This window comes from Sturnira hondurensis, unplaced genomic scaffold (genome assembly GCF_014824575.4).
Source record: "Sturnira hondurensis isolate 20B ecotype Veracruz unplaced genomic scaffold, ASM1482457v3 Scaffold0016462, whole genome shotgun sequence".
Taxonomy (NCBI): domain Eukaryota; kingdom Metazoa; phylum Chordata; class Mammalia; order Chiroptera; family Phyllostomidae; genus Sturnira; species Sturnira hondurensis.
The window spans coordinates 441,441-465,865 of NW_028089093.1; the positions used below are offsets into that span (position 1 = coordinate 441,441).

Genomic DNA, 24,425 nt, shown 5'->3' on the forward strand with positions numbered 1-24,425 from the left:
GCCTTTACTACCCTTACGTCCTTTTTTCTTGCCTTTTATCTTCTTCTGAACATCAACAACTAGTCTGTCATTTGGTACCACCTTTCCAAGAATCTGTTTTAAAAGTTCAGCTTCCTTTTCTGCATCTGAAACAGTTACGAGATTCAGAGACCAGTAAGATTCTAGCTCCCCTTACCCAGGGACAGTTGGACTACTTTTACCAGGGTTCCGTGGCGCTTTTCTCTGGCAGTCAAGTGTTTGTCTTACTAAGCTAGAGGAGACTTTCCAACTACATATCGATATTTCGTGCCAGTCGGTTGTTAACCTGAGTGCTCCCAGTCTAAACCATACATAGTATCTGTATTTCTGTTTGCTTAAAAATAGCAGATTTAATATATGTCCTCTGAAAACTATCGCTTTGCAAAAATCATGTTTTGCTGTGGTATAGGGATTCCTTTGCAGTAGCTACAACTTAATTAAATTAAATAAATGAAAAGTAGCAATTGATACCATGATTCAGTTGAATTTATTTTCTACACGAAAGTTAATTAAAAGCTATGTTAATATGTTATTGACTTAAAGCTATTCCTTATTTTGAAAACTGATAAGCACTGTTCATGTTCATGATACTGATTATTGATGCTTTTCAAGAAATGTTTTCAGCAGCTTACTGGGTTGTGTGGACTGTTTGAAGTAACTGCGGTAGCTCAGAGGCACTTTAGTACACTTGTTGTTTCTAATTTGCATATTTTCATGTAGAAATGTCTAACATGGGACTATCTTTACAGGAAAAAACAAAAAAGAAAAAGAAGCATAAGAAACACAGTAAGAAAAAGAAAAAGAAGGCTGCTAATTCAAGTCCTGACTCACCATGACGTTAGAAAAAATCAGGATTCCCTTGTAAAGTGCAATGTCTGAGGAGATCTCAACTGTGAAAATAACGACATATTTACTAAAGTGCATGAATATTGTTGTTTCTAGAATTATTCCTGGACTGTTCAGTAGCCACTCAGAATGCCGCTGTGTGAAGGGGCCGTAAGAGTTGCCTGCTGCCTGAGCATCTGTCCTTTTCTCTTCCACTGCTTAGTGACTTTGGGAGATAATACACTGCAGTCATACTAGTGGTTGTTATTTGGGAATAAAGTTAATATTTTTGACTAGAAGTATCTGATGATAAATCGACAGAAGTTGAGTCTGGATACATCATTAAGATGTTCACAGAAATGACCAGATGACTCTAACATTTTTGAAGTAAGGATTGCATTGATATTTCAGTATCCTTACTCTGTAGATAAGTGTATTTTAATTTTTCCCCCCTTGTATACTTTTATTATTTACCTGGGGAAGGAACTTTCAAGGGTTGGGGTGGTTTGCTATTTTCTTTAGCAGAATAGTGTGCCTTTTATCCTCATACATCCTATTTTTGTGGACACAGTAGCCATGCTTCATGGGGAGGTCAGAGCTGGGTGTGGCCGTCCTGCGCTCACTGAGGTTAGTAACATCCTTGGACGCTGCCTGTGCTGCTTTGAGGGAACCAGAGAAACAGCCTTTGGCAGCTGGAGAAAGCCCTGGAAGCTCTGGGATGTACCTCCACTTCAATAATACTGAATGGTTTTTAGTATTAGAATGTGTTATAACATTTGGATTAATTTTGATTATACTCTGGCTTTGGAGAGGAGTCATTTCAAATAGACACTGGTACTTTTTGAACTTGATAGCTAGAGATTCTAAGATGCATGTTTTATACTGTTAAGTTTTAACCAGTCAGGAGAATTTTATGTAACCAGTGATAGTTATTTTTTGTATGAATTTTGTTTAGGCTGTAATGTTTAGCTTTTATTAACTTTTTATTCTTGCTATCTTAAATTCCTTACTGCATTTAATGGCGTCCTTGCTGAGATATTTAGCATGTAAGAAGCAGGTTTTTGGTTTTGTTTTGTTTTGTTCTGTTCTGTTTGTAACAGCTTCATATTGAAGCTGAGACTGACCATGTACAAGTTGAATGGCAGGCCTGTTATGCTGTGTCTTGTTACATAAAGCTCTTGCCAGAATCTTAGTAAGTATAACATTTTAAAAGTTTGTCTTTGTATATTCATAAAAAAATTATGACAAGTTAAACTTAAGTGAGAATTACATTATTGCTCTTTCTGTGTCATTTTACTAAGATTTTGTGCCTCATATCTCCTGCTGAATTGTTTACTAGTTAAAAGGGATCGATAAATCAATTTCACTTTACATTTTTATATAATCAAGTAACAAAATATAATTTGATGTATAATTTTGCCTGCGTGATAATTACAGTGTTATATGCACAAAACATTTTGGCATGACAAGAGGCTGAATAAATAGCTATTTTACTTAAAAATAGCCAAGTTCTCATCGGCTCCCTTTGAGTCTCAAGTAAAGTGATAATGATTAGGAAACACTACTAGGTGTTCAGTGGTCGGAGGATGAGACGTGTCTTCAAGATTTAGCTGTAAAAATAACACATTTCTTGGTTAGTTTCCTTAAATTTTGTGCTTGGAGCTTCCTGCTCTTACCTAATAAAAGACCTCTATATGTTCTTGAGTACACAGCACGTTTGAAGGCCATTTTGTATCCAGAAGAAAATTTCTCAGAATTGTTCGTGCAAATGCTAAAAGATAAAAGTTTGTCAGTTTATGTGTTGATCAGTTTTGCTGTGAACATAAAAGTGCACCTTTGCAGACTGGCCCAGTATATGGTGATTGTGTTCCACTAGAGGCAACTGCTTGTTTTCTAGGCTGGGGAAGAAAGAGGTTTGGCAAGGAAATTACACTCTTTCCAGTCCATTGACTGTCTGGGAGATAACCTTTTTCATTGTTTCTCTTAAGGTAACCTTAACATTCTCCTAATCAGGTATGGGAAGGAACCCTGGCTGGTGATATTATGTGCAAGTCAACATCTCTGACTTCCCCCTCCACCAGATCACCCTTTTTCAACACAGGACATGTTATTTGGGTAATTATGCCAGGGTAACTGCAACAAAATGGATGCGTGTCTGGATAGAAAAAACAATTTTAAATTTATAGCAATGCTACCTCTTTCTGGTTGCTTTGGATTTATTTGGTTGTCCTTAATATATTTAGGTGTTTTAAATTCATAAGAGTGTCCTGAATTTATTTCATCAAGAATGTGGGTTCATATTCAGTCTATCAGTTAAGCTGGCTTTAAAAGCCGGTCGCTCTGCAGAGCAGTAGACCAACCTCAGAGAGACTGAGAACAGTTATTCTTCAGACTTAAGTGACAGGTTTCACTTTTTAAAAATTGCCAGTTTTGAACTTACAATCTGTAGAAAAGTCTTAAGAAAGCTTTTTGTTCCCCTGTTGTATTTGCCTTATTTTAAAATTTTATATTTCATTAAAAACTTCCCAAGAATTTAGTGCCCTAATTTCCAAACATTATGTTGGTACATTAGATTTTTTGCCTTACCACAGTGAAGACCAGCAGACACACCAGAAACTACTTGTTCTCTCCACTAGGATTCGACAATAGACAGGACTTAAAACAGTGGTTTTTGGCCACCTTTGGCATAGTTACATGTTTTCCTAATAGTCAGATACAAGTTGGAGGAATGAAAGCAGGATTTAACATTTCTCCAGAGGCTCCCAGATTGAAGCCTATGCTTGGATATCATGAGAAGGTACTTGGTTTGGAATTTCAAATGAGGTTATAGCCTTTGAAGGAAATTATATAGCCTGGGAAATTATTTTATTTCAACTAAAAGATTAAGGCCTTTATAATCTCATTTAGTTTTGTGTTCAAATAGGAGGGAAACATTTTCACCTGTACAATTTATGCTGGGGAAATACAAATGACATTATCAAGTACCCCTTTAACTGGCGTTTAGACCCAAAGAAGAGCAATGTTAGACTTGCTGTAGAATTTCAGATCACACAAACATTAATGAAATCACGCGTCAGTGCTGAGTGGTAACAGTCATTGTCGCCTGTGTTTCCAATGACTCGAGAACCTTCTGCGTTTGGTTGCTGGAATGTTGCCATGGCGACACTGCTGGGTGTGGCGTAGTGAACTGTGGAATCAGTGGGGTCCCAGGCTGCCCAGGCTCAGAGCTAGGCTATCGGACAAGCCTGCAGTGTGTCGGAGCCACATTCGCCATGAACCAGCTGAGGAAGCTGGTGGAGCCCATCAGTAAAACTGTCAAGAGCTGTAAGTACTGACCAGACATCCAGCACTGCCCGAGCATCTTTATTCAAATAGAAACTTAACAGACATTACTAGTTGGATGTTAACGAGTGCTTCGTGACTTTCAAAGCAGAGTTCCTCTCTTTCCTATATAATACCTTGGTCACTGTAAAAAATGAGATAGCAAGTGAACAATTATTGCTACACTTAGGCTGAAAATAATTATCAGGTGTCCTAAAATATATTTTTGTATGTGGGAAGGGAAGCTTGAGAATTTACATGACATAAGTGCTAAAGGATTATCTGCCAACCAAGGTCTGATTTTATTATAATCTGAAATTTAAGAAGATTTCAAAGTTCAAAGGTTTACTTTGGCAGTTCCCTGCCAAATTCCTCACATAGGTTAGAGAGATTTAAGTGTAAAAATGACGGCAAAACAACAATGCACGTGAAAGAACGGGTCAATTGCCAATCTAGCGATTGAAACTGACATTAGGCTGACAAGATTAAGTTTCACCTGGAAAAGATAATTTGGGTCAGGAATCCTCCAACTTCAGTGGCTACAATACGTAGAACAATCTGGGTGCCTGCCAAATTCCATATTGGGCACAAAACCCATATAAGTAGATTGCTCTACTTCAGGGGATTGGTAGAGATATGTAACAAAACATACTATAGATGTTGAAATAGCATGGTGCTTTAAACATGGCAAGTGTTTATTAAAACTAGTCTAGCGTAACAGGTTTGGGGGGATTTCTTGCCCTGACCTTAAAAAGTAATCTTGTGAACGTTTTTTTCTCAGGCATGACCACAAATCCTGACCTACAATTCTGAAAACGTTTTCAGAATTTGCGGAAGTTACTTTTACGTCAGCCACTTGCACAGCCCATTATTGAGCCCTTCCACTCTCTCTCGTGTGCCCTCCCTGGTCAGGGTAGGTCCCACCTTTCTAAGTCTCCCTGTGCCTGGCCAGGGCCCCCAGGGAGGGTGCATCAGTGTTCTCTCCCTCTCTTCCTCCCTCCCCTCCTCTCCTCTCTCAAAAAAGACAGAAGGAAAAAGAAAATACGGCTTCTTGGGCACCCCTAAGTATATTTAAACATCTCTGGAAGCGGGGCCAGGCACCCAGATTGTTCTACGTATTGTAGCCACCGAAGTTGGAGGATTCCTGATCCAAATTATCTTTTCCAGGTGAAACTTAATCTTGTCAGCCTAATGTCAGTTTCAATTGCTAGATTGGGATTTGACCCAGTCTTTCACGTGCATTGTTGTTTTGCCGTCATTTTTACACTTAAATCTCTCTAACCTATGTGAGGAATTTGAAAACTTCTAATGATGTCATGTTGTTTGCTTCAGCTGATCACTTTGGCGTTTAGATGTTCCTGTCATCGAGCATATTCCTTAACCTCTCCACGTTACAACAGCTTGGTGATTACATAGGGAACATTTGAGAGCCTACCATCTTGCTCTGTAGGTTCTACATGGTAATGAATTGGTCCTAACATAATAATGATAAGAGATACTGTCGTGTGGCTGTTAAAATTGAAATACTTTTGTGGACTGCATTTCTCTGATCCACTCCTATTGGGGGAAAAAAAAAGCTAAATGTAGCATGACTTGCCCTTGTGGGTTCATGAGCCCCCCACCCCCCCAGTGTTCATGAGTTTTTCATGCAATCGTCTCTCCTGGCACTTAGCCCAGGACCACTTACAGGCTAACTAGTTCGGTACTTGGCTTTTGATGTAATTGTGAGCTGTAACGATGGGTGTGCCTACATAGGCTCCTAGACATACCTCATTTCCTCGCTATGTCTACTGAGAGGGCTTAGAAATATTAACACCCCAGTAGCCACAGCACACCAAGCACCCAAACCTTGGGTGCAATCACCAATTTAAAAAAACAAACAGGACTTCTTGACGAAGCTGAACAGAGCATAGAGGGAAAGCCGGCACTAACCTTTTTCCCCTGACACTGCTGCCACACCTACAGCTGTCACTGCGTTCACCACCTGTGGGGGTTCCGCCCTGGAAGCAGCTCTCTGATACCAGCTGGCTGTCCTACATTTAGCTCAGTTCCAACACTACCTGGAGGTGGGATGAAATCCCGCAGGTTTAGAGTTCAGCCTGCCCTCCCCCCTCTTGAAGTTCCAATCACAAGTCCAGGGGGTTATCTGTGCCACAGATTCTGACCAACTGGCTGTGAATCTCAGGTTCCAACAACCCCTTCCTTGGGTTCAATTAACTTGCTAGAGTAGCTCACAGAATTTAGGAAACAATTTACTTACTAGATGAGCAATTTATTATGAAAAGATAGGAACAGCCAGCTGGAAGAGGTGCAAAGAGCAGGGCATGTGGGGGAGATTGCAGAACTGTGCTTGCTTCTAAGCACCTTTGTGTTCAGCAGCACAGAACAACCCCAAACCCTGCATTTTGGCAGTTTTCCTGGAGCCTTCACATGCAGGTGATCGATCATCAGTAGTCTCTAGCTCCTCCCTGAAGGATGGTAGATGGGGCTGAAAGGCCCACGTTTTTAATCTCAGCTTGGTCTTTCTATGACCAGGAGCCACCAACAGTCACCTCATGAGAACAAAAGCCATTCCTGTCACCCAGGAAATAGACACTTAGGACTTAGGCGCTTCATTTGGAACTCGGGCCACAAGATGCTCCTCGTGCTTGTGTCAGAAAGCCACAAGGTTGCAGGAGCTCTGCACTAGGAACGAGCCGGAGACCAACGCGTCTTTTTTCTTGTCGTCTCTCAGGGGTGATAGAGGTGATGCAGGTGGGTAGTGCCAGAAAGCAAGTAAATGTGGAGAAGCAAAGGATGGGGACATGTGAAACAGGAGCCAGCCTGAAAACTCCCAGTGGCCAAAGCTGGAGCAATTTGAGAACGAAATAGCAGTATTGGTATAAATTATATGTAACTCCATAGGGACATAACTGAATGAAAGGAAGAGAGACAGCTTTCTTACGGAGGAATTCTGAATAATGGTATAGACCCCCTCCCCAAAGAGTGGCGCCTGACTCCCTTTTCTTTAAGAGACTGGCCTGTAAAGATTGTGGAGAAGGAAAACAGTCATTACAGTGGAGAAACCTGTACTCTCTGGCTTAACCAAGTAGTTGAGGCTACATGTATGATGTAGTGTGATGACAAGAATAACACTATCTTGTAGTCTTCCACAAAACACAAGCAGTCTAATTATGAGAAAAATGTTAGACACAGCTAAATTAAGGAACATTCTTCAAATAAGATCAAGGAAAACTGAAAACTCAGAGGAAATGTGACAGCCAAATGAATCCTGGGATAAAAAAGCAGAACACTAGTGAAAATCTGGTAAGTGTAATTTAGCTGATGACAATGTGCCAGAGTTCATGTACAAGTTTTGCCAAATGTACCATGGTTATGTAAGATGAAAAGGGAGAAACTGAAGAGTTCATGGGAACTCATCATTGCATCCCTTGGAAATCTCAAATTATTGTAAACTAAGTTGTTTAATAACATGGGTCAATTTCTGGCATCTCAATACCATTCTCACTACCCGTGACTTCTCAAATATCACAATTGTTCCTTCTCCATGTGTATAATAAGATCTGTAGATACAATGAAATGCAAGCCACATGGGTAATCGCAGAAAAAGTTACCCACCGGAGACTGCTGTCTACAATCCTAGCTTGCTTTGACTCAGAGCAGCTGAGCCCTCACTTTCTTCAGGAACCCTTTAAATTCATACTGATGTTGGTGCTAACCTTTCCACTTGGGTAACAGTTCTCCAGAATGAGCACGACAGGTGTCTTACTGTGCACTCAATACAGTGTGTCTACATCTGAGTGTCCTCCTCCATATTCCACACACACACACACAAATGTCTTTCCAAGTTTTTGTCCTCAGCAATTGCATCTCTTTCTACCATGTAACCTTGAAAAGTCACATCCCTGGTTTCCATTGTACACTTACTTGGTTGAAAGGAAACAGTCACAAAAGTCCTCCTAGTTTCAAGGAAGGGAGACAGTCCCCATCTCTCCACGAGTGAAATATCTACATCACATCGTAAGAAGCGCATGTGGGGTGGGACAGATGGTTTCTGTCCATTCTGCCTTTGGGAGAATAGCAACCTGTCACATCTGGATTCACCATTCATAAGGTAGTTTCAAGAACATGCCCAAGTGATCTTCCGTAAATGCAAATCTGATCCTGCTAACTTTCCAGAATTTTTTCGTAAGCTCCAGATTGTCTGCTAACAGTTCTGCCACTGGGCCAATGCCAAACCATCGGCAGCTCTCAGAACATGCCCCCATGCATTCTGGCTTCCTCAGGCTAATGCTCACTCCTCTGGCAGGTCTTGGCTTGTGGTGCCTCCTCTTTGGGGCCCTTCTTAGTTACTTACCATCTTCCTTTGGGTCACCCTCAACCACCATCAGTCACAGGGCTTATACTACGTGAATGCACTTCTTTATCTCCACCAAAGTGTAACAATCTTGGGGGCAGGCACCATGGAGTAATCATTTCCTGGTTCATGGAAGACTCTTAATGCTTATTGGTTGGAGAAAACAGCCCTTTTGTGTATTAGGGCTAACAGATAGTGTGAAGCCTGGGGATCTGATTCAATTCATAGAACAGTATTTTTAGGTACCTTTGTAATTGCTTTTTATTTTGTCAGTTATTGTCCTAAGAATCAAGTTATTTCAACAACAGTGGAAACTCTATTGTCAACTGCATGTTTGCTATATGTCATCATTAATTTCTACTGGGTAACCTGAAATCATCTCTAAAGACAGCATCTAAAATAACTTTTTTTTCTCCTCACCTTCCGCACCTGCCACCCCCCCAAAAAAAAAGAGAAAAAGGGAGGGAGGACAAGGAAGAGAAAAAGAAAAATACTAACCAGCTTTCTCCTCTTTTGGTTCTCTCAATCTTTTAGAGAATTAGACTTTTAGAAACTTGAGGACTGTCAGAGATCATCTGGACAGACAACATGTAATTTGTATAGATGAGGACTCCAGAGCATAAGGTGCTATGTGACTGGTCTGTCATCTGTCTCTCAGCTATTCAGTCTCTCAGAAATGGGAGTAGAACCCAAATGCTTAAGTCTAGTACCCCCAACCCACTAAATCTAAGCCCTGAGTTGTGGGTCCTGATGGTGCATTAGAAACACCTGTGCACTTCTTATATCTACCATTTGTTTTCTAAGCCTGGAGTAACATCCAGATATATGAGTATTAAAAAGTTTCGGTTTGAAAATAAGTCACCAAGTCCTACTGATTCCTTACAGCATCTCAGGCTCCCTCCCCACTCTGACCTCATTTCCACCTCTAGCCCCATCACTCCAAGCCTGGCTTCTATGCTTCAATACAGCTTGCCACTTCTCAACTCTTAAGACATGCAAGAGTCAACCTAGCTCTTGTTTAAAAGCTCATCTCCTGGGCCCACCATTAACAATTCTGAGAGAGGTCTAGGGCAAGGCCTGGGAACTGCATGTTGAACAAGCAAAGGCAAGGGGTTTGCTTTCACACAGGTGGTCCAAAGATGATACCATGAGAAACACTGCTGTAAAATCAGTGTTAATCATCTGGCCAGGCATTCAAGGCCCTCAACCACCAGGCTGTTCTCTTCAATCTTATTTTTCACTTCTTTCCAGCTTGCTGGCTCCCCATATTCTCCCTCTTTGCTTACTCATGTTGTTCCCTCTCCCTGGAATTTTCCACTTCTTCACCAACCCCAACTCATTCCTTCCTATAAAAACCCTGTGCGTCCTTGAAGGCCCAATTCAAAGCCCACCCACTCCCAGGAAAGTGACCCATCTTAACCAGATAAGCTCTTAAAGAACAAGTCCATGTCATACTTTAAAAATCACTAGGGCATCTTGCAACATAGGAAAAATAGCTTTTTAGTAAAATATTTTTATTAGGTTGGAGAACTCAATGATGAACTCATATGTATTTATATTTTCATTTTACAGTCAAAAAAAGTGAAGTAGAGTGTCTGATAATACTTTTTCGGCACTTGGTGGAGAAAGCCAGTGTGAGACTTGATAGTGCTGGACTAGATCGCAATGCCTTCCGGACGATCCTGTACAGCTTGTTTGGAATGACTGATGAGAAGCTGATGAATAGGGGTAAGAAGGCATAGAGCCTGAAATGGGCCAAGCTGAGATAGCAAACATGTATATATGGCAGACATATCTATGTAGATTAATCTATGGCAAGTATATGTTTAATTTTTATCAAAGACTGAATATTTTTAATGCCAGACTAAAAAGACAATCCTGGTAGCACTGACAATACAAGTCAGTAGTTGTTGACTTTATTGCCAGGATGGTTTTTAGTGTAAGGTCGCCAAGGATTTATCTCATGACTGTACCACTTGGAGGGGTAACCTGGAATGGACTCAATAAGAAAGCATTGTTTTCAAAGATAAGCATGTGGCTTTTAATCACAATGTTTGTGGACTCATATGGTGTAGATGTGTACATTTTAAAGTGACTTTTTCCTCATAAAAATGAAAAATGTATCAGTGCAAAACTGATACTTGTTACACTGAAAAAATCAAAAGTCATTTATTTATCGTAAAATAGGAAGTTATTTAACGTGATCCATTTTCACTAACAAATTTTTAGTGTTTAATTTGGTAAATTTTGACATCTATATGTACACCCTTGGAACCATAACTGTAATCAAAATAAGTAACATCTCCATCACTCCCAAGAGTTGATAATAGTTTATTTTCTTTGGTGATAAACTAAGATTTCATTGGTAATTTTAAAATAATGCATTATTTTAGTAATTTACCTTTCGGCATTGTACAAACTCTTTAGAACAGCATTCTGCCACTTTTTTAGAATAAAAATAACCACATTGATTGGCTCCATCATTGGACTTCTTGGCTTATAGTAACTGTACAAAACATCACAAATGAAGCTCATCATTGGTCATGGAGGAGAATGGCTCTTCCTGTGAAAATCTGGGGGAAACATATAAGAGTAATTTTGACTCTTTCAAGAAAGATTATGGCAAAATCCTTTTCCCCCTCTCAGTTTGGGAGGAAATTTTTAAAAATCTATTCGTACACACATACGTACTCTTGAATTATAAAATAGCTGTAAGTTATAATACATTTATATGATCTTTTTCCAGTATTTTTTGCATTTGACAAAGACAATGATAACTGCATAAATGTAAACGAGTGGGTGGCAGGATTGTCAGTGTTTCTTCGAGGGACTTTTGAAGAAAAGCTGAAATGTAAGGATCCTATTTGGGATTGCTGGTTTACTAATATATACTGCCAATTTTGTATTTAGTGAATGTTTCATTTTTAAAAAACATAAAATTAGTGTTCTCTATAGCAACCTTGCAAAAATAGTTCACGGCAGCTTTTAAAAATAAAAACCAGATGAAATGGCTGGCCTATTTCACAGGAGAGTCCCTAATCCCGGGACCCCAAACACTTCCTTCGCTGGCTCTGCAATGCTCACCAGGATGGGTCTTTGGCCTGGGCCCAGGCTACTGACGAAAACTGAGGGCCAGGGCTTATGCCAACTCTAATCAGCTTGCAAGGTGGAGCTGCTGAGGCTTTCTCTGAGCTCAGCAGCAAACAGGCCTTCATATGCGGCAGTGCGCAAGTCACGTTAGGGCCCTTGCTTGTCTTCTCATTAGAAAAATGTGAGGTATAGACACAGAGTGAGGTAAAGCACATGTTAAACCACCAGACATCGATGCTCCAGTTAGTGCAGATGAATGTAAAGAGGGGAACGCCGAAGGACAACGAAAGGCAAAAGGGGGAGGATTATAAACAGAGTTTCTTAAAGAAAAGAAATAAAAATCTCCCGATTCACAATTTTGCCTAGAAATAACTCTGGCCTCACCTCACCTTAACGCTGGAGTGATGTGTATTTCCTATGGTTTACACCTCTGGAGCCAGGATTTGGGGTGAGAATCCCCAGGAAGAGAATTTTAAACAATTTTAAATACCAGTTTTCAAGGAAACATTGCTTTGCATCAAATTGCTTAAGGCTGTGGTGTTCTGAGGAAGCAAGGAAAATTTTTATTCCTTCTTATTCTTCCACTTGGATTTAGATTTTGAATGTTCAAAAGAAGATCCTTAAACACCTTTATACAGTGATAGCAACATTAAAAAAATCATTAACTTTCTAACATTTATACTTCATTATTTCTAGTTTTGTTGTTTTCTTTGGTCTAATTTTTTACAGGATAACATTTAAATATAGTTGCCATTTAAGCTTGTTGCAACATTCCTATACAAAAGTCTCAATGAAAAGTGAAAAGCTAAGTTTCTTGGATGTAAATTCTCATGGTAATTCTAATACCTTGTAAAAATGGTTACGATATTGAAAGTAGCCATACATGATTGAATAGCAGCTATCAAAATTTTTTTCTCCTCTAACCTCACTTCCATGAATATGGAATACAGTATATGAAACATGAAAAAATATTTCATATATATTTCAGGATATATCAGTTTGGGGGAAAATACCACTTCTAGTAAGGTTGTGTTGCAAACGCATATGTTCAACAGATTAAGAGAAACGCAACAAAAGACAAAGCCAATCTGATCACTCTGGAGTTTTATACGTGGTTCTACCGCTTTTGCTAAAACATTGAACTGGATGACAAAACCACCAGAGCTCTCTCGCTGCTGTATCCCCAGGGCCGGAGTAAGCACCTGGGGATGAATGAATGAGCTGTGATGGAGCTTACTTCATGAGATGCAAGTCACTCCCGGGAGAGGTGGGACATGTCGGGTAGTGCATGAGGGGGACTGACTTAACTTCCCAAAGATGCTGATGTTGTCAGCGACATAGCAATGTGTGTGCTTATTTTGTACTCTATGTATGAAGAATCAACACTGAGATTTCATACACATACGTTTATGTGTATTGTATGATCAAAGATTTAAAAATATGTATACCCTTTATTGCACCTCAAAATCCTGGAGTTATAAGTCTTCACATTCCAAGGGGTATTTAATCTTGTGGAAAGAAATATAACAAAGGATGCTTTACTTTAAAAGTTCTCACCACATACGCCAATAATTGTAGGTTGTATAATTTTTTTATATGTTGAAATAACTAAGGAGAAGATTAATGACATTTTAACTGTCCTTATCCAAGTCTTTAAACTTCTTATGCTTTGAGAAGTCTGTTTTGAAGTTTACTATTTGAATGGTGATGGCGGCTACATTTCTCGAGAGGAAATATTTGATCTGTTGAGGAACAGCCTACACCAACTGTCATCCAAGGAAGAGACTGATGAAGGAGTAAAAGAGCTGGTAGACATAACACTGAAGAAAATGGTAAGAATGAAAAACTGTGATCCTTTATATCCAATCAAGTGGATGCTGGATGAAGCTAGAGATGCAGAGACTGTTTCCCTCCATAATAAATGTAACCTGTATGAGGGCAGGAGTTTTTGTTTGTTCTCTACCCTGTCCATTGCCTAGAACAGTGCCTGGCTGACAGTGGGTGCTCAGTAAATATTTATGGAATTGATGGGTGATTAATCACCCCACCAAATTAATGTTAATTTTCTTAGTTTAAAATATTTTAATGTCAATAAAGTCTCATTAATTGGGGGGGAAGCTCCAGGGTTAATTTGTATAAGACTGGATGCTATTCCAGTCTGTCTTTATAATCTTAGCCTTCCGATTTGTCTCAACACTTAACTCTTAACAAAATAACATAATCATAAAAATAGGTGTTCCTTATAGAGGACTTACTGTATGCCAGACCCTTTGCAGAACTAAATATAGGAACTTATTTTATCCCCAAAACTACCCCGGGAAGAACAAATTATCTCAATTTTGCAGATGAGAAAGCTGAAGTGCCGGTAGGTTTACACACTAGAAAATTGGATGCAGAATTCATCTTTCAATGAAACCAATAATATGGATTTATTATGGACATAGTAATTTTTCTCCTTTTTTCACTATGACCCTAAACTGGGTACCAGTGAAGACTGTGACTTCAAGGCAGCCAGAGCTCGGCTCACCCATTACTCTGGAGTTCAAGAAAGAAACAGGACGTGGAGGGCCGAGTCTCACACTCAGCTAGCACAGCCTCGCATGCCCTCTCCCATTAGAAGTACTCTCACCAGACCCTTCTAGGGCTCAGTGTAGAATTATTCAGGTTGCGCTGCTCTGCGTTCCCACCCCAGACCTCCCTGCCTGTCCCATCCTCACCGTCCTTGAAGGCCTTGCTGTGGTCTGCAGGGCTCTAGTCTGTCTTGCACCACCAGTGCTCTGCCTCCCGGCGCCTTGCTCCTAAACTGAGCAGCTGCTCTTTTATCCTTTTTATTGAATACATAATGGGCTTCCAAGTAACAGATCCTTTGAGGAACAAGTTCTACTAAAACTCAAGCTTGAGAATTTTGCCCAATGGCACTTACTTTATCACAAAAATAGCAATAGAATATTGGCTTCCTCTGATTTTTTGTCTTGTCTACTTAGAGTATGGGGCTATTTGATATAATGTAACTCAGGTGTTCATCTGCTTGGGTTGCTATAAAAAATTACCATCTACTGGGTGGTTTAAACAACAGGAATTTATTTCTCACAGTTCTGGAGACTGGGAAGTCCAAGGTCAAGGTGCCAGCTGATTCACTTCCCTGGTGAGGGCTCCCTTCCTGGGTTGCCCACGGCTACCTCTTCAGCACGTCCTGACACGGTAGAGAGGGAGTTCTGGTCTCTTTCTCTACTGAAAAGAATACTAATTACATCATAAAAGCATCTAAACCTAATTACCTTGCAAAAACCTCACCTCTAAATATCACATTGGGGGTTAAAACATAAGAATTTGGGGATGCACAATCAATCCATAATACCAGGAACGTTTATTTAATTAATAGGAATAAAGTAAGTGGCCTCCTTACTTTTTAAAAAATTTATTGGAGAGAAACATCGATTTGTTGTTCCATTTATTCATGCATTCATTGGTTGATTCTTGTATGTGCCCTGACCAGGGATCTAACCCACAGCCTTGGTGCACAGGGACGATGCTCTCACCAACTGAGCCACCCGGACAGGGCCAATGAGTACTTTTTGACTTATGTAGGGTAGTACCTAAAGAATGTGAACCTAGTTTTATTTGGTGTAACTTTTCATTCTAGATAGTTCTCCTCCATTCAAAATTAAAAACTACTCAAACATTTATCATCACCTTCCCCTCTAGGATTATGACAACGATGGCAAGATATCTTTTGCAGACTTTGAGAAAGCAGTGAAGGAAGAGAGACTTCTGTTGGAGGTGTTTGGACAATGTTTACCAGAAGCAAAGGTGCAGTGTCGACAGCCCAAATTGGTTGAGGGAACATATTAAAGATTCGGAAAACAAGACCTGCCAGGTTTAGGCAACCATGAAGGATTCAGTCCCATCCTAGTGTTTTGGGAACCAAAACAGTAGTGACGATTTAAGTAATTATATTCAATAGACTTTTTTTTTTTTAGCTTGAAACCTCACTATACTCAAGCCCTGATTTCCTAATATACTCAAATATGTTAATATTTTCCCAAAGAAATTCAACTTTTAAGCTTGTTACTTCAGCTCTGCTCGTCCAGATTTCCTGTATGTTAGTATTTTCCCAAAGAAAACCGGGCCATATTGAGCTTGCTTAAGGGACACAACAGTGAATAGAGCGGATGCAGCAAGAACTGCTAGGAGGAAACCTGACTTCTTTCAACCCAAATGTTGCCAATGAGAAAAAAAAGTTTTAAGAACTTTGGGCACATACTTAGTACTTTAGTGTTTTGTGGCCATAAAGATTTGTTTGAATTTGACCAAAGTTTTCTAAGCTCTAAGAGACAGCCTAATAATTTATCTGACTCATTAACATTTTCCTTAATTCTACCTTTAATTAACTGTGCTTTGCAAACATGATAAAGACACTTTTTCTTTTTTTCCAAGGAAATTTTTTGTTCTCTGATAACTTAAGATTTTTGTGAATGAACTTGAATGATGTTAAACTATCCTTAGCCATCTCAGCTTTCTCTTAATTTGTTCCACTGTAGTTTATTCCCACATTTAAAAAAAAAATCTTCACCAGAGGCTATTGACTTGAAAGAGAAGAAAAATTGATTTACTGCCTTCTGTACATACTCCAACTAGTGATCACACCCACCACCTTTTGGTGGATGGGATGACACTCCAGCCAACTGAGCTACCCAGCCAGGGCTATTCCCACATTTTAATTTTCTGGAAATGTTGGTAAAAAACTGTAGAATAATGGATTTGGTTGGAGTAACTATTTGGGTCTGGATGGAACACCAGCAGTTTTCCAGTTGCTCCCCGAGCCTGTAGCCCAGTTTTCCAGAGCCTCGCTACTCAGTGTAGTCTGCACTGGCGCAACGGGGTCACTTAAGAACTTACAGGAAAAACAGAATCTCAGACCCCACCTGAAACCAGTTGAGTCAGAATCTTTTTTTGGTGCCTTCTTCAGTTATTTTTGACAGTAAAAATATGGAAATAGCCTGGATATAATTGGATTTCCATTGTGTGGTCTACTAACAAAAAAAAATGTGTACTAAAAGTACCGGCAGAAGTCTAGTATTTACAAATTCTAATTTGTTTCTGCCTTGGATCAAGTAAATTCTTACAAGTTAAGCATGTTTCTAATTTCAGCTTTTCTAATAGTTTATTAACTTTTTTACTTTACAGATTTGTCTTGATTTTGAAGCCCTGGCATTCAGACACCTAGACACATCCTGACTTCTAGTTTTTGAATGTGAATCACTCAATACTTGTATTAAAATAAAAAACATTTTGGTTGCTGTATTTCCTTCGATTAATTTGCATATAGTTATTGCAGTGTGAGAAGTCATAAGAACAGTTTCTGTAATATTAAGTATGGATCAAAATAACATCTATAACAGGTAATAATAAGCTATTTCATTTTATTTACTTAAGTTAGCTAGCAGCCTTGGACCTTGTAGCAAATACTGTGAATCAGGCACCCCCAACCCTCTTTTCTCTTGCTTCCTCAACCACAGGAGGTGGCAACCTAAAACATTCACTATCCCAGACTTCTTAGGTAGGAACAGTCATGGGCCCAGTTCCAGCCAGTGAGATCTAAGCAAAGGCACTGGGTGGAGTTTCTGGAAAAGTTTTATTAAGGGAAATGGCTGGCATGTATTTTGTCCACGATAAACTAATTTTAAAAGATGAAATTAAATTAGACAAGTAGCTTGAACAAAATTACAAAGAGGAATGCACTGAAAAAAAATACCAATAGTCAAATCTCTTCATGAATGACAGGCTAAAAATAAAAAATTAATTATTCCTTTAGAAAATATTAATTTGCTACTAGTAATCTTATATTCTTCTTCTCTGTTTTAATGGCTGGCTGGTATGCACTTCTTCCAACTTGTCCTCTGGAGGCTTTGGCACAGGTGAAGCCACCTAGTTTTAAAAAAGAGAGAACCAACAAATCTTAATTTTTCTAGTACAAGAGTAAATTAACTATCAGAAGAGGTAGGACAGACATCCAGTAGTTCAATCCTTGGTATCATATTTGAAGCAGAGCTAGCTCAAGTTCAAGGTTCAGCCTACAATCTAGGCACAGAGCAAAGTTTTCTGTCCAAACACTGATGGAAGTAAAATTTCAAAATAAATTTAACAGGGAAAAGAAATTGAGGGGAGAGAAGTAAACATACGCTCTACTTTCACATTCCTTCATAGATCTGGAGTGACTTGTTTTTGGATACAGATATGTAGCCTGGCTGCACACACCCTGAAAGAGTGATAATGTCTGATATATTTAGGGACATGGACGCTTGTGGGGAGGGAATGAAAATTTTGAAGGAATAATCGGAAATTGCCTTAATTTCTTAGGAAAAATTAAATGAAACATCATGAAAAAATGAGTAGACAATAAGTTAAAGCAGAGTAAAATGGTCTTCACTTAAAATAGAAAATTCTTAGAAACTGGTAAATTATATTTAGTATTTCTCCTTTTTGTTGCTCTATTTTTCTCTTTATTATACAAACATATTTATTATTACATGAATACTGTATTATTATACAAATTACTTTAAAATTAAATACCAAGTAAAAGAATAGCATTTCTTCACAAATCAAATGTTTTAATTTTCTATGATTCTTTTGAAGCCTTGACAATATGTGGATAAAATTTTTTAACATAGTAGCAAACATAGTATATACATGATTTATTTATTCATTCACTAAATATTAAGTGCCAATGTTATGTTAGGAGTTTGGGACCTATCAGGCCAAAAAAAAAAATCTCTGCCTTCATGAAAACTAAATTCTGGGAGACTGAAGACTGACAGTAAAAAAGAAGTTATATTATTCCTAGAAAGTGATGAGCACTTTGGTTTAAAAAAAGAGGAGGTATGGAGTTGGGGGTGTCAGAGAAGTGGCGGGGTGGGAGGATGTCATTCTATTCCTATATGTAGGCTTTGGACCAAACACGTTTTTCTTGAAAACACAGTCAGCTCTGGCTCAGACAGCCTATGTATCTGCACCTGTGCCTCAGTTCGGCTGTGTGTCAAGAAGGAAGGGCACCACACAAACTAAAAAATTTAAGAAGAGGCTTATACATAGAAATTGTGTCCATGGATTTGTTTTTTAAATCCTCATCTGAGGACATACTTCTCCTTGCTTTTCTTATTTTAGAGGGAGAGAGGAAGGGGGAGAGAAGCATGAATTGGTTTCCTCCTTACGTGCCTGGACCAAGGATTGAACTGCAACCTAGGTATGTGCCCTAACTGGGAATCAAACTCTCTACCCCTTCGGCTACAGGATGACACTTCAACCAACTGAGCCATGCCAGCCAGGGCTTCATGGATGGATTTTTATTATTGTAAAAAAAAAAAACAAAAACAAAAAAAAAAACCCTTATCCTTAATCAGATAATTTTCAAGTAAAGAAATATACATAAAGTTAATTAAGCTACCTTAGTCCCCTCCTTAATCACATTATAAAACATGTACAATAATATGAAAAGCACTTTCTGAACCTAAGAAAATGATCTTTCTCCCTCAGTTTTTTATTTCTAAGTCTTGCCCCAAAATAAGGTATTTTAAAAGCAAACTCAAATGTTAACTTTCTTTTATTTGTGCTCAGAAACTGAAAAATAATTGTGCAAATAATGTAAAAAAATTATTAAGTAGAAAAATCTAGTTCTACTCTAAGAAGTTTACATTTGAAATGCAAACCTTAAGTGTTAATCTTTAGATGCCTCACCTTCTTCTGTGGTCACCTCCATCAAAAAAGCAAATAAGCATTGTGAATTTAATGTAATTTGAAAATAACTACATTTAAGAAAAATAAATTGTAGTAATTTTACTTCAATGCAGTAGTAATCTCCTTTGGCTAGAATTAGAACCATGGGTGTGAGGGGCACTTTAAACAAAAGGGAAGGGCCAGGGAAGAACACAGCTTTCTCTGCTCTCACGGACTGATCTTGCTGACTGACACTGCTTTTCTATTTTATAGCGAGAGGGATATAAAGTAGGATATAAACCTACAGGGCGGGGCAAAGGTAGGTTTACAGTTGTTTATATGGAAAATAATATGATAGTTAATAAATAATAATACAAGAATAAACTCAGTGTTTTGCATACTTACAACTGTGAACCTCCTTTTGCCCACCGTGTATTCTATTTAATGTTTAAGACAAGGATTAATAATATCAAGGCATATAAATTTGTTAGTCAAATTCAGTTAACAGAGAATTCCAGGAAAACACATCAGAAAATTACAAATATTAATGGCAATACTGTTGTTCTCATTAATAATTCTCTATTTAGTGTTAGTCTATAACCAAATCATCTCGCAGAAGTTTTAAGTGATCTTACCTCTTTAAGTTTATTCCGAATTAAGTTTGCTGTTGTATTCAATGAGTCATCATGCATATCTACTTTAGGTATGTCTGGCAGCAAAGGCCCAATCAGAACCTCATTACTGCTCCTGCTTGTTTCAAGAAAAGTTCCAAGTTTACGATCATCTTCTCTTCGTCTTTTCCGCTCCTGTAGCTGTGTTGACCGAGGCATAAATCTGTCCACTGCCTCTGAAGGAGTAATAGCCTTCTGGGCACCAGGGCAGGCCACTGATTTTTTGAAAGTTTTCACCTGCATCTTCTGCAAAGAATCGTTGTGGTTGCAATGCCCCATTGTTTCATCATGGCTTCTGCCATCCTGAGAGGAGTGTGACGCTCTGTCCACATACTCTCCTGATGAACACACACATTTTGAGGAGAAATAACATAAAGGTAATTCACAAGAATAAGGGAGACAAGGATCTGAGTTCCCAGCAGAAGTGTTCAAAGCAGCTTCACAAAATTCAGATTTTTTTGAATGGAAGTCTTGTCTAAAACCTTTCGTGTCTTTATGCTCCATAACCAGTTTCTTCTTCGCCGTGAAATGATCTTTGTATTACAATTTAAAAGGTGAGAGAAAGGGAAATAGAAATGGTTCATTTACATTCATCACTCAGAAGTTATTTTAAAAACAAACATTACTTTAAAACGCTAACAAACGCTACCCTAAAATTTTTATTTCTTGAGCAGGTAGTATATTCATATGGTTTAAAAGCTGAAAAAGACAGAAGGATAGTAGTGTCAAGCTACATTCTTTCTTTGCTCCCTGTGTGCCTGATTTCCACACCCATAATCAAAATTTTAATCTTATTTATCTGTCCAATATGTCTTACTTTTCTTCCTTCCACCTACCTCTTTCTCCCCTGTAATACCCATTTCTCTTGCCTTTTCCAGTTAACTGTAGATCTTGGAGAGTTTTTCCATGTTGTTACATACAAAGCTGCTTTTTTTTTCCTTTACAGTTTCATGGTATTCTACTATATAAGTGTATATGCTGCTGAGTTTGTGCTAGTTTATTTATTTATTTATTTTTTAAAGAATATTTATTTATTTATCTTTAGAGGGGAAGGGAAGGAGAGAGGAAGAGAAACATCAATGTATGGTTGCTTCTCGTGCATCCCTTGCTGGGAACTGGCCCCTGCCAGGAACTGGCCTGCAACCCAGGCATGTGCCCTGACTGGGAATCGAACCGCAATCATCTGATTCGCAGGCCCGTGCTCAATCCACTGAGCTACACCAGCCAGGGCTGTGCTAGTTTTTTTAAAGGAAGCAATATGGTGAGCCCGTATTTAGTAATTGCCTTTGCCACATACAAGTTTGCATGTAGCTACTAATTTAGATATCCCACAGATTAAATTTCAGCGTCTACAAATGACCAGAGACTCTCAACAGCTCTCTGGACAAATTTTCAGGTAAAATTTCCAAGAGTCTTCCCTTTATTTCTCTCTTCACTACTGCCACATGCCCACTCCCCAATCAGCCCTAACCTACCATATTCAACAGCTGTAGGAAAGCTGACTCTTTCAATTAAAGGGTGGAAGTCTGGTAATCAGAGCCTCTAGCAGTACTCAGATTCCAGAATGCACACACTATCTTAATTCAGTGCCGACTGCTCTGGTCCTACAGTCCCCATGCCAGACTCCAGGACTCCACTCCAGGCATCTGGAACGTGTGCCTATGGAAAGTCAGTTGGGCATATGGGGCATCTGGCCAGCTCCTGGCCAACAGTGAAACTTTTCCACTTCTGGCAGTTTTACATGAGCAGCTGTTAACTGGTCTGCAGATCCTAATTGTTTCTCATTGACTTTAGGTCAAAATTTTAATTCCTTGCATGGGACACAAGGCCTTTCACCATTCACTTCCTATCCACTTTTGTCATCTTACTGAAGCCCCTGAGTATGGTCATCTCATATAACAAACAGTTCCTTAAGATTCACGATACTCACTTTTCCTCTGGGCCTTTAAGCATGCTACCTGAGTAATGTAGCATTTCTTCTCCCTTTCTGATAATGTCTACTTATCCTTCAAAACTCAGCCATCTCTCTCATCCTATAGGAAGTCTTTCACAAACAAACATCTGTCTTTCCAGCCCAGATTATGTTGGGTGCTACAAAGTACCCTGTTAAAGTTATTGAATATTGTTATCATTTATTTGCCTCTCTGCCTACTAGGCTTAGAGCTCCATAACGCTATACCTAGCAGAATTCCTGACACATAGGTTTTAGTAACAGGCTTTCCATACCTTTATTTTTAGTAGCTCTTGCTACATAAGCCTTCCTCTCTTGTAGTTTTTTTCTAGTTTCTTCAACTGTTTCATATTCTGGAGCATAGCACACATGTAACAATCCACCAAAGAAACTCTGCTCATCCATTTTTCTCTTGGCTATCCTAAACAGAAGTACATGACAGCATGGTTTATGAATCTAGGTTTACTGAGGATGAAAGCTTGACTAGTATGCAATGCACTGATTTAAAGAACAAGAGGATGGTATCATTTACCAAATACTTACTAAACATCTATAACTGGTCAATCGTTACTACAATAAATATTTGAGTACTTCTCTGCCCAGGGGTAATGAGAAATACTTACTGAGATTTTACCACATGCCAGGCAGTATCCTAAGTGCTTCACTTGAATTAACACTGCACAACAACCCTACGACAAGAGCGAGGCCTAGGGAGATGCATCACTTGGCCATGCGCACACTGGTTAGTGGAGCTAGGATTCAAATCCAGATGCCAAACTCCAAGGCCTGTTATATTAGGTACTGTTAAAAATGCAAAAACTCTAGAAAATATCCTTCTCTAATCATGAGGAGCTGGCAAGTTAGTTAGGGAAGTGAGATTATATATAAGTGCAACCTGAGAATAACATCTGACCCCATACAATAAGCCCTTTATGGTAGACAGCAAGTGCTATTCGTGACACAGAAAATATGAAGTGTTAATAATCAGGGAAAGATGAGTCTTGGAACAAATTAGTAGGGGTCACATTAAAATACATAAGGCATTTCACATTGCAGCCTTTGGGAGCAGACTTTATGTTATACAGAAGGCAGAAGTACCTGCGGTCAATTCACACAGGTGCCTAACAGTAAGAATCTCAACAGCTAAAACTTGCTGCCTTCTGAACAGGAGGTGCTAGTCTAAGCCTTTTACGTAGATTACCTCATTTCATCCTCACACAATCTCAATAAGCTGGTCCTCTTACCATATGGATTTTACAGAATAGGAAAAATAGGCTTAACATCATTAAATAACTTCTCAAAGGTCATGATGTTAGTAAGCAGTGGAACTGGAAAACCTACTCCCAGCCCAATTTTTAACGTACATGACAAAACTGTTAAGCATGGGAATGATGTGATGGAAAGTATTTTGGTAAAGCTAACACTTAAAAAGACTGGAGGAAGAAAAGGATAACACAGGGCTGTGTTAGGTTGTTGGGTAATTCAGGTATGAATGAGGGAAACCAGGGGCCAAAATAATAGCAATGGGAATGGAGGCAGATAAGACAGTACTTAACTTGCACATTACCTTGCACTTTGTAAATTCATAAATTTAATAAGATAAACTTCTGTAAAGTCTTCTGCTGGGTATTCATCTAGAGCATTATACTGTTCAATTGCACCATATAGAGCGAATCGCTCAACTAATTCCTTCATTGCTCCCACTGCAGGAACTCCTTGTATTATTAAGTACCGAGATTCCAAGTTAATGGTATATACCTAAAAAAATGTAAACAAGGTAAGTGTTTGTCATCAATAAGCCAAGACAAACTGCTTTATAAAAAACCGAAAAGCTTTAAAAACAAGAAATATTCTTCAACCAGTCTGCGGAAAACAGAAAACAAAAAAACTTTCCCTTCTAATAAAGAATAATTCACCCCACGTGAGTTCACCTACCTAAAGCATAAAACAGACTACCTTAAACTGACGTGTTTTCCAGAAGTTGGCTCACAGAAGTTACTGGAAGAGTTAAATATTCACTGTTTACCACATCGCAAGCAACACCGTAAATACGGAAGATACAATTATTAAAACGAAGACCTGTTTTCGTAGGGCTGACGTCCTCTTAGTTGACCAAAGGAGTCGCGAAAATCTTTGGTACCTGATTACTATGGTTCCTCATGCCTATCTTCTACGAATAAAGGATCTGACAGCAGCTTTTCAAGGCTTTATTTACATCGGCTGGGCGTGTACAACTACAACTCACATAAAGCTACCGAGGGTAAGAAATGACACCAGAATCACTTTACCCTAACAGCACGGGGCCGTCGCCCCTCCCGATACTTGGCCCGAGTGTCGCACACAGCCCTTTGCACGTGGTGGTCGAAGAAGCCGCCGAGTTCCCCACCACCCGACGCCATGTTGCCGATTTTGACCCTCACAGAAACGACAACATCCGCTGGGCTGCACTCCTGTTTACCCAATAAGATAGAAAGGGTGG

The 24,425-nt window shown here is 39.1% G+C and overlaps 3 protein-coding genes across 6 annotated transcripts in view; 2 read left to right on the forward strand and 1 right to left on the reverse strand.

The window, feature by feature from the left end:
- Positions 1-2,346, forward strand: part of FAM133B (family with sequence similarity 133 member B) — a 28,393-nt gene extending 26,047 nt beyond the window's left edge. The window contains exon 11 of the mRNA XM_037066064.1: positions 768-2,346. Coding sequence (XP_036921959.1) covers positions 768-854 — 87 coding nt within the window. The 3' untranslated portion in view covers positions 855-2,346. The remainder of the gene's footprint in view (positions 1-767) is intronic.
- An 851-nt stretch (positions 2,347-3,197) lies between these two features.
- Positions 3,198-16,892, forward strand: CLXN (calaxin). Of its 3 annotated transcripts, none has more exons than XM_037066067.1 (5): positions 3,198-4,167; positions 11,268-11,372; positions 13,289-13,443; positions 15,317-15,421; positions 16,799-16,892. In XM_037066067.1, the coding sequence occupies exons 1-5, from the start codon at positions 4,116-4,118 to the stop codon at positions 16,847-16,849; spliced, it is 468 nt and encodes a 155-aa protein (XP_036921962.1). In that variant the 5' UTR covers positions 3,198-4,115; the 3' UTR covers positions 16,850-16,892. The 3 variants fall into 3 exon arrangements, with proteins under 3 accessions (XP_036921962.1, XP_036921960.1, XP_036921961.1); XM_037066065.1 differs by lacking the exon at positions 3,198-4,167 and adding an exon at positions 9,000-10,249; XM_037066066.1 differs by lacking the exons at positions 3,198-4,167; positions 11,268-11,372 and adding an exon at positions 9,000-10,249.
- Positions 16,893-17,227: 335 nt separating this feature from the next.
- On the reverse strand, positions 17,228-24,385 carry RBM48 (RNA binding motif protein 48). Of its 2 annotated transcripts, XM_037066062.1 has the most exons (5): positions 24,235-24,385; positions 23,514-23,704; positions 22,222-22,367; positions 19,960-20,528; positions 17,228-17,539 (listed from the first exon to the last, which is right to left on the reverse strand). In XM_037066062.1, exons 1-5 carry the CDS (start codon positions 24,343-24,345, stop codon positions 17,453-17,455), a joined length of 1,104 nt encoding a protein of 367 aa, XP_036921957.1. In that variant the 5' UTR covers positions 24,346-24,385; the 3' UTR covers positions 17,228-17,452. The 2 variants fall into 2 exon arrangements, with proteins under 2 accessions (XP_036921957.1, XP_036921958.1); XM_037066063.1 differs by lacking the exons at positions 22,222-22,367; positions 24,235-24,385 and having other exon boundaries at positions 23,514-23,600.
- Positions 24,386-24,425: the final 40 nt, after the last annotated feature.